The 15,530-nt window shown below is 31.9% G+C and overlaps 1 protein-coding gene across 1 annotated transcript; it reads left to right on the top strand.

Moving 5' to 3' along the window:
- The first annotated feature begins 7,173 nt into the window (after positions 1 to 7,173).
- LOC108818832 (PI-PLC X domain-containing protein At5g67130) lies at positions 7,174 to 9,700 on the top strand. The gene is made up of 8 exons (XM_018591773.2): positions 7,174 to 7,531; positions 7,744 to 7,866; positions 7,972 to 8,109; positions 8,298 to 8,396; positions 8,477 to 8,780; positions 8,860 to 9,083; positions 9,342 to 9,428; positions 9,517 to 9,700. Exons 1-8 carry the CDS (start codon positions 7,451 to 7,453, stop codon positions 9,535 to 9,537), a joined length of 1,077 nt encoding a protein of 358 aa, XP_018447275.1. The 5' UTR covers positions 7,174 to 7,450; the 3' UTR covers positions 9,538 to 9,700.
- Positions 9,701 to 15,530: the final 5,830 nt, after the last annotated feature.

Raw genomic sequence — 15,530 nt, 5'->3', positions numbered from 1 at the left:
TACATGTTTCGATATTACAGGCTTTGCACAAAGTTTATTCACCGATAAATTATTGGGTTCACCCCTAGATTTCATCCGACCAACAGGATTTCGTTATTTCATACTCCCTCTGTTTTTTTAAGATTTATGTTTTGGTGTTTTCACACATATTAAGAAAACACATTAACTATACATCATTTTTAGAAATTATCAAATTCCAATGCATTTTAACCAATTTTATTGTGAAACAATTTATTTTATTGAAATTTGCAATTTTTGTACAGAAAACATAAAAATACATCTTTGTGAAACAATTTATTTTTCTAAAACATCTATCTTTAAAAAACAGAGGAAATATTCAATATCTTTTAAAAAAGAAAATAAAATATTGTCAAATTATATTAATATTTTTAAACTAAAAAATAAAAATTAATATTGATTGCAAACAAAAATACATTTTAGAAAAATATATTTTTTATACCATCAGCCAAACACTAAACCTTAAACCCTAAATCTTAAACCCTAAACCCATGGATAAACTCTAAACCCTTGGTAAATCCAAAATGCTTGGATAAATTTTAAATTCTACGGTTTAGGATTTATCCAAAGGTTTATGATTTACCCAAAGGTTTAAGGTTTAGTATTTAGGGTTTAGAGTTTAGTGTTTTGCTGATTGTGTTAAAAATATATTTTTTTAAAAATCCAAAGATTTATGATTTATCCAAGGGTTTACCCCGTGGATTTAAGGTTTATGATTTAAGGTTTATAGTTTAGAATTTAGTGTTTTGCTGACGGTATTTTAAATATAAAATTTTTTTTACGACTACTATTATTTTCTATTTATTTTTTATTTTAAAAACATAATAAAAACTTGATAATATTTTGTTTCATTTTTTAAAAAATACTGAATATGAAATAACGAAATCTTATTGGTTGGGTGAACCCAAGTATTTTTCTTATTCACAGGTACCCGTCCTCTTGTGTCACGGTCTTTTCATTTTTACAAATTTTTAATAATATCTTTATTTTTGGATCAAACTTTTAACAATATTTTTTTTCTTTTGAAAAACTATCTTTCATCGATAACACTGGATAGAATACATGAATGGGGTAATGATTATTTATTTAGATTTTAGTTTCTAGTTATTTAGTTTTTGAATTTTAGGTTTTTATGTCAAATTCCCAAAGACAATCATTTTTGGTTTATTTTCATAAAATAAACTCAAGCAAGAAAATGATCAAAACAGATTTTAATTTACATTGTTAGAAAAATAAATAAATAACTAAACTTTTAAAACAAATAAAATAAAATTATATTTAATAATTTGATTTTTATTTATCTTATTTTTAAAAATATAATTTGTTAGTAAATTATTTTTAATAAATGTGACATTACTATAGATTTTAAGAATTTATAATAAAAAATTATAAGAATATCAAATTCAATATCAACGGGAAGCTATTCACAGACTTTCACACGGTTTTGGACTTTTGTTGATTATTTTGCGTATATTTTTATTATGTGATTTTGTTAATTTTTGTTATAACATGATTGTTTTTATGTGTGATTTTTCTATGCATAAAGGGTTCCCGAAAGTTCGGTACGACCAAAATCTTACCCAACTGAATTGAAAAAAAAATCGATTTGGTTAGGTATTGTGTATAATTCAGTTATCAAGTTTTTTTACCCAAACTAACCAAAGTTTTTGTTTTTAGTCACTGCTTTTAAAACCGAACCGGAAGCTGAAACATAATTTTTTGGATCACTGTTCAATATGGTTCGATCGAGTCAAATCTGATTCAATAATCTGGTTTAATATACTTTTAGTATATAAATTTAAAAGTAAGATTAGTAAATATGATACATAATTAAAATATAAATAACTACGTGTTGCATTAACCTAGCTCATCTCCCCTCCTTTGTTGCTGGTGTTGGCTAAGGCTACGCAAATAAACCGAACCCGAAAACCCAAACCGAACCGACCTGGTAGAAATGAATCTGAACCGATCTGAATCCGACATAAATACCGAATGAATCTTGTTTTATGGTATTTCGGGCTATGGGTATTATCCGAACCGAACCCGAATTTAAATGGATATCCGATATAATCCGAAACATTCAAACCCTAAAACGATTTTGTACCAAACATGATCTTCACTTCTAATATGTATTCGAAATATATTAAGATATATTGAACATCTAAAATACTTATCTATTATATGAAGGTTGGTGGTTCTATTACATGAAGGTTGATGGTTGAAGGTGAATGTTGAATCTTGAAATATTTAGATTTAATTTTTTTTTCATTAAACAATGTTTCTCATTTCGTAAGAACTTGATTTTCGTTTTATGCTTTCATTTATTTAGTTTTATTTTTTATCAATAAATATATTTCCCTTTCGTTTGATTTTGAATGACCACGGTTGATGTTCCTTTATTATTTTTGAACCGATTTTACTTATGTTTTGATTACAAAAAAGTTCAAAACAGATATTTTAAATCCGAAGAATCGATTTTACTTATATTTTAGTTACGAAATAGGTACAAATCAGGTATTTTAAAACAAAAAAACGATTGGGACCCAAACCCGAAAGTATATTGGGTTATACCGGTTCTTTGAAGATTTACTAACCCCGACCCGAACCCGATAGAATCCCAACCGGTCCTGAACCGAACTTTAAAATAATCCGAATGGGGCTGATTTTGATAAACCTGAAAATCTGAAACTCGATTGAACAAAACCGATATCGATTGGGACTCCAAATGCACACGCCTATGCGTATTTCTGACAATTACTATTTTGTGTGTATTTTATATGTACTGCATAGTATTAGAGTATGCAAGTTCTATTATATATATGTGTGCATATTTGTATGATAGACTCATGCGATGAAAACTGCTCTTTGTCATTATATTTGTATGTACTGCATATTTTCATGCATTATTGGCCTAATATTTGCCTTATTCATGTGGACTATTCTATCTAAGCACTCAAACAGATATATTGTTAATATAATAAACTCTCAAATATATAATTTTAATCAAATATATTGTATATTAGGATAAGGCTCGCGCCTTGCGAAATATAAATAAAAAATTTTGGTTCTAAGATGAATAAAACTGATATTTGGTAGGTTTTTTATAAAAAATATATAGGATTTTAAATTATTTATATAAGTATTTATAAATATTGGAGGATTAATTTGTATTACAATCAAGGATCTTGCTTTATATATTTTTATTGACGATTTTGTTATATATTTTTAGTAAAAGAAATTGATCGGTTCTGATTGTGAATAACATCGAAAATAATTTTCTATTGTATTGTCTATAAATAAATATCGTCAAATAAAAAAAATTTGGCTTGATAGAATGTAGAATTCAATTTGATTAGAATCAGTATAGGATACTTAAACAATCAAACCGTGAAACTATGTGAATTTGATTTAAATGTTTTTTACTTGACGATATAAGTATTATGATTTGGTAGTCATTATCTCTGATCAATTTATTCTTCCGTAATGTTAATAGTTATATTTCAAATAGTTTCACATGGAAGAGAGTGATTGAAGAGATGGGAACAATTCGATTCTTTGTCTCGACGTCTACTAATAAGGTTAGCATAAGAAAAAGATTAAATTAAAGTATTGTGGCCGGCAGCAAAGAAAAAAATAAGCAAACCAAAATCAGTAAGAATCAATTCCGGTTAAGGATAAAAATGCGAGTGGACGACTACTGTAGTTGGCATTTTTTTGGTTTACTGCATAAATTCCGAATAAGCGGGTATGGTGAAGAACAGAGAGACATCACCGCCGGAGATGGAGACAATATCGGCAGAAGATGTTGGCATCGTTATTGATCTATTTCCGCGACTCTCTCCTCTCACCTTCTCTCTCTACGACTCCTTCCTATCCTCTCACTGCTTCTCCCCTACTCCTCCGCCACACTCTCTCTACTGCTCCGCCGATTTCTCCCTCATCGATGACTCTCCCGCCGTCTTTCCTACGGACCTATCTCCGCTTCTCTCTACCTCCCATATCCGAGCAGCTTTCCATATCCTCAATTCCATCTCCTCCTCCTCTGCCGCCTCTTTTCCGCACCGACTGGGCGGCCTTCTCACCAATCACCACCGCCTCATGGCTGATTATTCCTTCTCCATCGTTATCCAACGCACCGCCAGTTTCATCTCCGCCTCCGCCGTTCTGAGGTCTGGCAGGGAAAACACCGTGTTGGAGGAAGCAGCTATATGCTCTGTGCTAAGGAACGCCGTAGATGTGCTAGATAGAGCCGGAGTTGCTCTCGGTATCGCTTTTTATGACTCGCGATTCTCTTGTATTGCAGTCAGTTTTATATGATATGCGAGATATGGGAGTTTGTAACAAAAATATTATATTTTCTTAGGATGTTTAATTTTACATTATGCTCAACATATTTTGCTCTATTAAACTGCCACGTAAGACAATTATGAGCACAAAAACTGCTACGTAAGAAAGAGTTGTTTTCAATTAGTACAAATTTAAAGCTGTAACTATTTAAAAGATCTTCAAATTGTATATAGGGGATATTTAAACACCCTAACATATAAGGCACATTAATATATATATATATATATATATATATATATATATATATATATATAGTGCTTATATAATGATCACTCAAATATACAACATAATAACCACTTAAATACATAGTCTTTATATTTGACCACTCAAATATATAATTTCAATGTTTTTGTTACATATTAAATCAAAACCATTTTTTAAATATCATTATCAACTCTTACAAAACCTGATTTTAGTATAAAAACTCTTAATTATACAATCGAGACATCATTATCAACTCTTGGCCCAATATCAAATCTTGGTCCAATGATAAAATCACTTTTGGTTTAGGTTTATCCTAAGTTTGCATCTATCATATAAACATTAATTAATCAGGGATCGTCTAAATTATTTGATTTTCCCGGAGCTAAAATTGGTATGATCTCTTCACTGATTGTACGCCTAGATTTAATACATTCCATTTAATCCCTTAATTTAAGCACTAAGAATTTATATTTAAGGAATCAACATGTAATTGTTCAAGCTTGCTCTAATCGATCTGTTTAATCTATTATATTAAAACAGAAGTCACAACCTTGATTTATGTGTGATATTTTAAAAAATAGACCATTAACTAGAAATGATTTACCATTCATTAATTACTAAACATATGGTTCAATAATATATTATTTCTAATCTATTAATCCTAAAAATCAGGATTGGTTAACATACATATATTGATATCTTTTCATTTAAAATTTAAATATATATATTTTAATTTTCGAAAAATCTATTAAGAAGATCTTAACAAGATCTTAATTTTAAAAATTATATGTAAATTATTTTAACTAATTTCGTAATTGGTTTTGAAATAATATTATTCATTAATATATTCTGTTGTCTTTTATAAAATGAAAAATAAAATATTATATCTTATTTTTTTAATTATATAATCACAATCAATCATGTTAATTTTATCATATTGAACTTAATATGATAAAATTATATTAAATTGATAAATTTTTAAATTTTATTTTCATAAAAATAAAATATTTATTTTAAAAATATAATATGATGACAGAGTGGCTTAACATTATCAAGCTATATACTACACGTATAAATTAACATATTTTTCACTTTTGTAAATATAATAATATATTGTGTAAATGAATAAACATAGTAAATACTGCTAAAATGAAATCCAGTTTCAAAGACGGGTAAAAATTTAACATAAATTAAATAAAAAATAATTGTCAAATATGTTTTTTATGCACATATTAATATGTTTAATAACAAAATGCAAATACAATAAAATAAATATATAGTAAGAAGCAAAAAATACGTACGATAGTTTAAACAATTGATTATTTACAACATGCAAACTATACACTATTGTATTTGAAATAGCTTTATAAATATTTAAATATATAATTAAAATTAAAAATTGAAAATGTATAATACTAATGATCTTTTTTTTTTTTTTTGAACACATATAATACTAATGATCTAAATAAATATATATGCATATAAAACTGAAAATAAAACCGCACGGTTGTGCGGATCGAAATCTAGTTGTTTAATTATACTGTCAAATCTCATTGTTATTATTGTTTCATATATGTTGATTTCTTAATTATACTACTTTCCATTATTTTAAATTAACAACTACAAATTAAGAATTATTACGATTAATTATGGCGTGTGAATATTCATTGGTTACCATTCTTCTTGAGACTATAAACCATATTATTGATTACTATATATACCCAATGAATGAATTAAGAAAACATCAAGACCTGCAAGTTGTTAACTATCATTGAAATTGTATCATATCTGAGTTTTCCTTTATTTGTTTTCTTATCATTTGTCTCTTTTATATTTTATTATTCTGTATCCTATGTTTCGTTTTATCTTATATTCATACTTTATATTATGAAAGCAATAATTATATTGCTTATGTTTCGTTTATCTTAAATTTATAGCGAATTTTATATAAATTTGAGCTGCAATATTATAGTTTTGATTCCACGAACTATATTTCAATTACACCTAACCAATAACACAAACTTTTAGAAAGATCGGAGTTTACCTTATATAAACATGTACAATTTTGTTCAATCTTTCATTATATAACATTTAATATATGTGACTATGACAATAGATTGAGGATTATAATCTATTTAATCCATTTACTCTGCGCAATGGATCCATTTACAATGCGCAAATATAACCTGGTGTAACAGTAAGAGAGAGATCTCTGTACAATCTAAATGAATTGTGACGGAATATCTCAAACTCAAGTCCGAATAAATAGCTAGTCTTTTTTTTCTTTTGAATACCAATTAGTTAGCCATAAATGTGGAGAAGAAACTCATTTATCAAAAAATAGAAGTTAAGACAAACGAAAAAATCACTCTTAAGACTAAACCAATTATAGGAAAACGTATAGTCCCAATTAAATGCTAAGAGCAAATCAGTATGGTATGAGTATGACTATTTTTTTGCGATTAACAATCCCCAATAACCAAATATGGAAATATTGTCCTACTGAAGAAACCCACAATGTTTGTTTTTAAAGAGTCAGCACCAGCTGGAGAGTTCTAGGCCAATGGTATAATGAGAGATATATTTCTTCACAAATAATAAATCAAACGAAGAAGCTATGGAAGAAAAAAACGCAAACCAACCACCCACCTTTGCAGCTTTTGTTATCATAAAGTCTTTCACCGACACACGCGCGCACTTCCGTTTACTATTTGTTATCCTTAAAATGCTCAGATTATTCTTCCTTTTTATTCTCACTACGTTTATTAATTTGTTTCTTGCTATTCATAAGAATCTTCACGCAAAGGAGTGGTGAAGAAGTAGCTACTTTGCGTCTTCTTCTTTCATTTAGGGTTTTCATTTCTTTTGGTGGAAGGAAACAATGTTGCAAAGATTGGTCTCCCTTCTCATTGTTCTCCTGATTCAGTCTTCTTTCGTTTTTGAGATTTCCTCTGCTCTCCAGGTAAGCAAATCTCATCAAATCTACAACACTTACCTTTCTGTCTGTCCTCTGTTCCGATAAAAGAAACAGAGAATCTTTTCTCCATAGTGCTAATCATCAAGAACTAAGAAATGGGTCGTGTAATGATCTTAATTTGATTAATGGGTTTTGAAGGGAAAAAAAAAACAGAATCTTTAAGTTTTTTTCTTGATTTATTTGGTTTTGGATCGTAGGAAGGTAAAACATGTATACGAAACGACAACTGTGACGCTGGATTACACTGTGAAACATGTCTAGCCAACAATAATTTGAGACCCAGATGCTCTCGGACCCAACCCATCAACCCCATCTCAAAGGTTCACACTTTTTTTTCTTTCACTTTTATCAATTAATAATCATTTATATGGACCAATTATCGTTTAAATATTTGATAAAATCAATTGGTTTATATACTCAAAAAGGTAAAGGGATTGCCTTTCAACAAGTACGCATGGTTAACAACACACAACTCGTTTGCAAGATTGGGGCAAGTATCAAAAACCGGTTCTGTAATTTTGGCTCCTACTAATCAACAAGATTCGGTCACAACCCAACTCACGGTAAGAGTCTTCCCTCCAAACTCATTACAAAGTTTCAAACTATAGTAAACAAACCATTTTAAATATTTTCTTGGAAAGTGTGAAGCTCTTTTTAATCATCCAAATGTGTGGAATACCTGGTAGTTAAGATTTGGCTAAAGCAGTGTTTATGTTTTTTTTTTGTGTGGTTATGATAATTATTATTGCAGAACGGTGTAAGAGGGTTTATGCTCGACATGTACGACTTCGAAAACGATATCTGGCTTTGTCACTCTTTCGATGGAACGTGTTTTAATTTCACCGCTTTCGTAAGTTTTGTATACGTTATTTTCTTCTACCTATTCTACACGAAAACGTTTGTGATTTGCGTGTGTATGTACAATGGCAGCAACCAGCGATTAACGTTCTAAGGGAGATACAAGTGTTTCTAGAGAATAACAAGGATGAAGTTGTAACGATTATTATAGAAGACTATGTGAAATCTCCCATGGGCCTCACGAAAGTGTTTAATGCGGCAGGGCTACAAAAGTTCATGTTTCCAGTTACTAGAATGCCCAAAACTGGAGGGGACTGGCCAACGCTTGACGACATGATAAAACAAAACCAAAGGTTGCTAGTTTTCACATCCGACAGAAGTAAAGAAGCAACCGAAGGAATCGCATACCAGTGGAAGTACATGGTTGAGAACCAATGTGAGTCCCTATATGAATATGTAATGAATAACATATCGTATGGACATATTTATGTTAATGTTTTGAAAAATATTCATAGATGGAAATGGAGGGTTGAAGGAAGGAGCGTGTCCTAACAGAGCTCAATCAGCACCAATGAGCGATAAATCAAAATCTCTTGTACTTGTTAACCATTTTCCAGATGCTCCGGATTTGGTAGTAGCATGTAGACAAAACTCTGCTCCACTTCTTGAATCCATCAAAGCATGTTACCAAGCCGCAGGACAAAGATGGCCTAACTTCATAGCAGTCGATTTCTACAAGGTATTTATGGTATAATATAGTCTTTTCTATAATGTCTAAAGGTTCGGTGCCCGAATGTCCGTATCTCCCTTGTCAAACCATTTTAAATTAGCCCTTTTTAAGAGAATAGACTCCTCCCAATGGAAATTGATCCCATGATCCCTAGATCCATCATAGATAATAGAGTTTTATCAACTAGATGAACTCATCGTTGGTTATATTTTGTCTTATTACAGTCCACTATAACTATAAGTAACATTTTGTTCGTCTCTGATTCAGAGAAGTGATGGTGGAGGAGCCCCGCAAGCTGTTGATGTTTCAAATGGCAATTTGATATGCGGTTGCGATAATTTTGCAGCTTGCAAGGTCGTTTTCTTGATTTGTTTTTCTTTTTAAAATCTGAAGTCGTCGTGTAACTTCTGCAGTTAGTTAAAATCAACAATATAATTTGCAGGCCAATGGAGAGTGTGGATAGTTAGCAAGACTGAGCCATCGGAGGCAACTTCCATGAACAAAAGCTATGGCTGTTTACAAAAAATGTAACGTGGTGTGCCCTTTATTTTATAACAACACATGGTTCAACTTGTTTCCTTTTACACTAGTTGCCAAATATTAGTGAAAGTATCATTCATCTCAAACTCATTTTCACACAAAAAGGAACCACACAGCTTGAGTAAATCCATTTACGCAGCCCCAAAACATAAATATAAACACATAGATACATGTTAGCTGTTGAGAGGATTTGCGACAATTGATATATCATGTTTTGTTATAATATCCATTATGTGGATGGATCATAACCAAGTACTTAACCAAGTATTAGACAAATCCAACAAGTACAAGAGGAAGTGCAAGGAGGTTTACATCCGGTCTACATCGGTTCATCTACAAACCGGACCGAGATCAGAAGACTCAGTCAACCTTGGAGTTATCACCATGACCAAGTCTTCTCTATGACATCAATGTAGTCAATGTAATCAATGTGTAGATTTTATTCCTTGTAAATCATTTGTAAACCCTTATATCAAACCACTATATATTGTGGTGTTGGCTAATGAGAAATACACACAACATTCCTCACAATTCATTCTCCACATTCTCTTTAGTTTATAACACGTTATCAGCACGAATGTGCTCTCCACCTGAGAAGTCTCTCTCCACCTGAGCTCTCTTTTCCGGCCATCTTTTCCGGCCAGAAAATCCTAAATTCAGGCGTAACTTCAAACCACCATATCTCTCAAACCCTGTGGAGCCAGACGACGATCTACCTATCAATCTGAAGCCCAAGACGAGAGGAATCCGTTGCCGAAGACGGTTTGTAGATCAGATCTCTGACGCGTCGTGAATCGCATAAACTCTCCGCGCTGCCGACTCATTGTTTTTCCGGCCAGCTCCTCCACCTCTCTCTCAACCAGCTCATCCGTGGATCAGCTCTCTCTCATGGTGGTCAATTCAGATTCTTGTGATGTAAAATGGTAAACTAATCTATCCATAAAATCTAAGAACACCATTATATCTGAAAAGAAATCTAGGATCTATATGAATCCATAATGTTAATCTTGTTTCTATGATCCATTGATCCATAAGAAACTTGATTCTGAATTATTTTGAATCCATAAAAGTTATAATTCTCTAAAGGTTCTAAGTATCTCAAAAACAGATTAAAATACCTAAAGATCTATATGAATCTTATTTATAAAAACTTATGAACCATAAACTTTTGTGATAGCTTAAACCTATGGATGCTTTGGCCAATTTACCATATGTGATAAACATGAATGTATAATCTGGCCAAAACAAAAATCCATGAATCTATTTTTGTGCCTCTTTCGGTCAGATCTCCCAAATTCAGTCAAACCAAAATAAAAATCGAAATTAAAATAATTCATTGCATATCGTTGACCAATAATATTTATTTTGTATCTGTCAAGAGTTTTAAAACTTTTCTAAATGCAAAATCAGATTTTATAAACTGAAAATCGATTTTATAAATGCTTGCTTGATTTTATTGAATGCATATCTTTGACTGAAAATGTTTATACAAGTTTTATAACATATAGTCTTGATTTTAAATTGATATGTCATAAGATAGAATAAATATGCATGAAATCATTTGATCATATAGGTTGATAGCTAAATAATTGAACCAACCTTGAATAGATTTCATATCGTACTGAATATTGATCATATAAGTTGATAGTTAATCTTGATCTAGTACCATCCTTGAACCTGATGATTAAATTATATAGTAATCTTGTTGCATACTTGATTGCATCTGTTCATCTTGAATCATCTTGAACCAACTTTGAATGCAATTGTCATATTGTTTAAAATCTGACCATGCATAATTGTCATATTGCTAAGACTGATTTTATGTTTGCATATCATTGACAATCCTGATAATAGTTCATATAAATTGGTTCTTATTGCTTGCATCTAAATGGTTCACACTGCTTGCATATAATTAGACCAAATCGGTTTTTCATTTAAACTTAGCATGTTTGCTTTGATTGAAATTATAAACCTGTTTAAACCGATCAAACATGGATAAGTAAATTGTTAGATCATTCATATATCATGAACTGATCATTTCCATGCATCTTCTTGTCATATAGTTTTATTAAGAACTAAGCATGATTGTCTTTATTAAAATATAACCAGCTTTGAAACCAATTGATTGAAAATCTAATTGAATTTGGTTTAGTCATTTCCTGAAAATTATAAATTTTCTTGTCTTGGTTTACCCTGTAAAGGGGGGAAGAGATCGGTTATTATTTTATGATCTTTGAAAACCAAATATCCTTCGGTTTTAGTTTCATTTTATGATCTTTGAAAATCAAGTATCCTCATGCATTAAGAATCACATTTATATTATTTTGGTCCAATGCTTAGGACAGAACATCCGATTAGTTCTTGATCCATGCATTTATCATTCGACCATTGTGATTGATTTTCATTCATATTGCTTGATCTCATTTAAAAAATAATGATTGATCCTTATTCAAAATTCTAAAGGGCTTGGAAACTCTATATGAAATTATATACATATAATCAATCCAAATATGAATTATAATTAAAAGGATCACTAGATGCAGTGATCAATTGATCATTGTCATACTAGAATTTCTTAAAGCAATTATATTATATGATTTGGGGGAAGCCTTATTAAATCATATAAATTAAATCATATAAATTAAGGCTTTTATTGCTTGCATAAATTCTTGATGCTTGAAAGCAAAGTTAAATATTCAGATGTTGAAAATCATCTTGAAATCTAAATCTTGGTGATTGTATCTAAATTTCTCACTTTTGAGATAGATACAAGGCGATTTTCTTAATCATACGCCATCACCTTACTGAAAGTCTCAATGATCAATATCTCACTATTGAGAATCCTCTGGACCTTTGGATAGAACTGAAATCCAGATATGATCACCATAGTACGGTGCTATTACCAAAGGCCCTATATGATTTGAGGGATCTAAAGACCCAAGACTATAAGTCTGTGGATGAGTATAACTCGGCTCTATTCATGATAGTCTCAAAGTTGAAACTGTGTGGAGAGACTATCACATATGCTGACATGTTAGAGAAGAAATTCTCTACATTCCACAAGCAATGCTTTGCTTCAGCAATAATACCGAGAAATGGGTTCCTCCACATATGCAAATTTAATCTCTTGTTTGTTGCTTGCTAAGCAAAACAATGAGTTACTCATGAGGAATAGTGAGATGAGGCCTCCTGGATTTTAAGGCATTGCCTAAGGCACATACGGCCACAGAGCCAAATGAAAGAGTCAAACCATGGCCATGTGAAAGGCCATGGAAGATGGCAAGGGTGTACGTGGATATCACCCACAGCATTAGTCGAGGCCGAGGCCAAGGTTATCAACCTAGCCGTGGGTATAAGTCCGTGGGAATAAGTCCGATTTTAAAAACCCAGGCCTCGACCAAATCTGCTTGCCATCAGTGTGGGATGAATAATCATTGGGCCAACCGATGTAGAACTCCCAAACACCTTATTGAACTCTACCAGGAGAGCATAAAGGGATAAAACCCTATGACCCATTGGGTCCATCTAGATGGTGCGAATAATTTCGACCATGAGAATGATGATCAGCTTGAATACGAGACTTCATATTGCCTTAAAGAGGCCAATTAGATTTCGACATCATTTTACTTTGTCTTTGTTCTCTATAGTGGACCAAGCCACATTACATTAAGAGACAAAAGATATTTTTCAAGGTCATGGCTAGTCCAACCTCATGATGCTTAAAGGCACACATCTAAAAATCTCTGATGCATTACATTCCACATAAATCAAAGTGGAATTTATCAAAGTTTCAAAGACATTCATATGAATAGTCTACATATTGAAACTATGGGCAAAGGAAAGAAAGAATTCCTTATGATTTATGAAAATGCCCAAGGCCAAAGGAAAGTCCTAGAGACTATGCCTACTATATCTATAGGCCTTCTTTGAGCCAAGATAAATATGATTGTGGGTTAATACCCCAAATCACTTTCCAAAGAGTTCAGAGAAGCCTTTAACATATGGCACGACATGCTCGGCTATCCAGGCTTTACTCTTGAACTCAACTGGACATTCCTTGAAAGAAAGGAAAAGAAGTCCGACCAAGGCATTGCCTAAAAGGCATTATATTCACCCTATAAGACCCATTGAATTAAGAAGAAAATATGGTTTCCAACAATGGGCAAAAGAGAATAAGAGTACCTAAATTAAAATCGCCTAAGTGGTCGAGACTACATTCTCTATTGATCTAACGATCAATATGATAATAGGCAAATAGCCAGGGCAATCATAATCATGTTTGATTGACCCACGAAAATTATCACTTAGATGGCATTTCCATACTTAGCCATCTGAATTATGATGCAGAGATTTAAAAGGGCACAAAAGCTATCCCATAAGATCTCACGTTTGTGCAATTTATATCTATGCACAAGGGAATTTATTGTCCCAAGCACTACGAATTAGAGTATGTTCATGAGGGGGAGAGGTAAAATCCCATGATACATGACCATACTAAAATCCGTGAAACATGGTCCACAACCATATTACATATTGGTTGAATTTATGATATTATGACCATTACCTATAAGGTTCAAAATCTAAAAGTCCATATGCTTGGGGACATCATGAGTTATAAAAGATTAACTTGCATCAGGCCATAGATATTATATCAGGCCATATAAGTGATAATAAATATTCCCACCTCAGACTAATACGGGTCATGAGTCCAGACATATATCATATTAAGATATTATGAATAAATCCACCACAAATATATGTGCCATCTAAGATCAAGTTATCTTAGAATCTCATAAGGAGGATTGGGAATATATGTTGGATATATATTATGAATATACTTTCTCCATAAGTTTAAAAGAAACCTTGAGCCAAAATGGGTGATTTAATCATAGGCCAAGGAACAAGGATTACATAGAGTTTATGAATCCCAATATCCAACATTTGAAAGGAGAAGTAGTAAGCTGGTAAAGAATGGTATCAACCATCATTGTCTTGGCAAAGATCCTCGGACTAGAGAAAGATTTATAGACGTCCATATGCTACAATGATAGCAAAATAAAATGCCAGACACATTGACCCGAGAAAGAATGACTATGTCATCCCAGCTTAGCACCACACGGTTTTGATGTCTTAAAGACACAACCAAGTTGCTACAGAGTCTAATATAAGACCAAATATATGTTCCAAAAGGAACCTCGGAAATTAAAGAAAGGTGCAAAAAGAAACCGAGGTCATATATTTTCCAGACTAGCCCGGGATGGCTATGGCTGAGGTGCCTACTAATGTGGTTCGGGACGCTGAGCCTCTTGGTACCGAGGGCATAGTCATTGACTATGATGAGATCTCAATTAATTATTTGATGTCTGGAAATGGAAGGAAACCATATATATATAAATGTGTCGACACAATACATTCATAGAAAAAGCGCGAATATGTAGCACATGAATAATGAATCGAGGATCATGAACCCACGCAAGAGTACTCATAATAATGAATAAAGAAAGAAAGAAACGTGGGGTTTCTAAAAGTGACAGATAAAGGCGTATTGAATTGGCCATGAATATGTAAACGCCATATGATGCCCAGTGAATAGATGAATCCTGAAAGAAGGATAAATCGTGAGACAGACCAAGGGAGGTCTATATAATCCAAAGTGGTGGATACTACTACATATGTCACTACATATAATGTCTGGAAGAAATTCAAAAGATGTAGTATGTTATATATGACTCACTGGATGATAATAATATTATTGGTACCTAAAAGGTTTACCAAAATATACTGAGCTCAGAATCATAAGATGAGAAAAGAAGTTCTCATGAACAGCATTTTCCTAAAGCTGTCCATGGACTGAATTAAATTGCTACATGTAAGCAAATAAAAAGGTTCTATAAGAACAATTCAAATCAGTCCATA

The sequence above is a fragment of the Raphanus sativus genome, chromosome 8 (assembly GCF_000801105.2).
Source record: "Raphanus sativus cultivar WK10039 chromosome 8, ASM80110v3, whole genome shotgun sequence".
Classification (NCBI taxonomy): Eukaryota; Viridiplantae; Streptophyta; class Magnoliopsida; order Brassicales; family Brassicaceae; genus Raphanus; species Raphanus sativus.
Note: the sequence above shows the minus strand (reverse complement) of the source record. Positions and strands in the feature narration are given on the sequence as shown.

Bases quoted from the DNA above. Each gene is read 5' to 3' on its own strand.
- LOC108818832 (XM_018591773.2), top strand. From the start codon at position 7,451: ATGTTGCAAAGATTGGTCTCCCTTCTCATTGTTCTCCTGATTCAGTCT. The intron at 8,110-8,297 runs GTAAGAGTCTTC...TTATTATTGCAG, and splicing joins CGGTCACAACCCAACTCACG to AACGGTGTAAGAGGGTTTAT. The intron at 9,429-9,516 runs GTCGTTTTCTTG...TATAATTTGCAG, and splicing joins ATAATTTTGCAGCTTGCAAG to GCCAATGGAGAGTGTGGATA.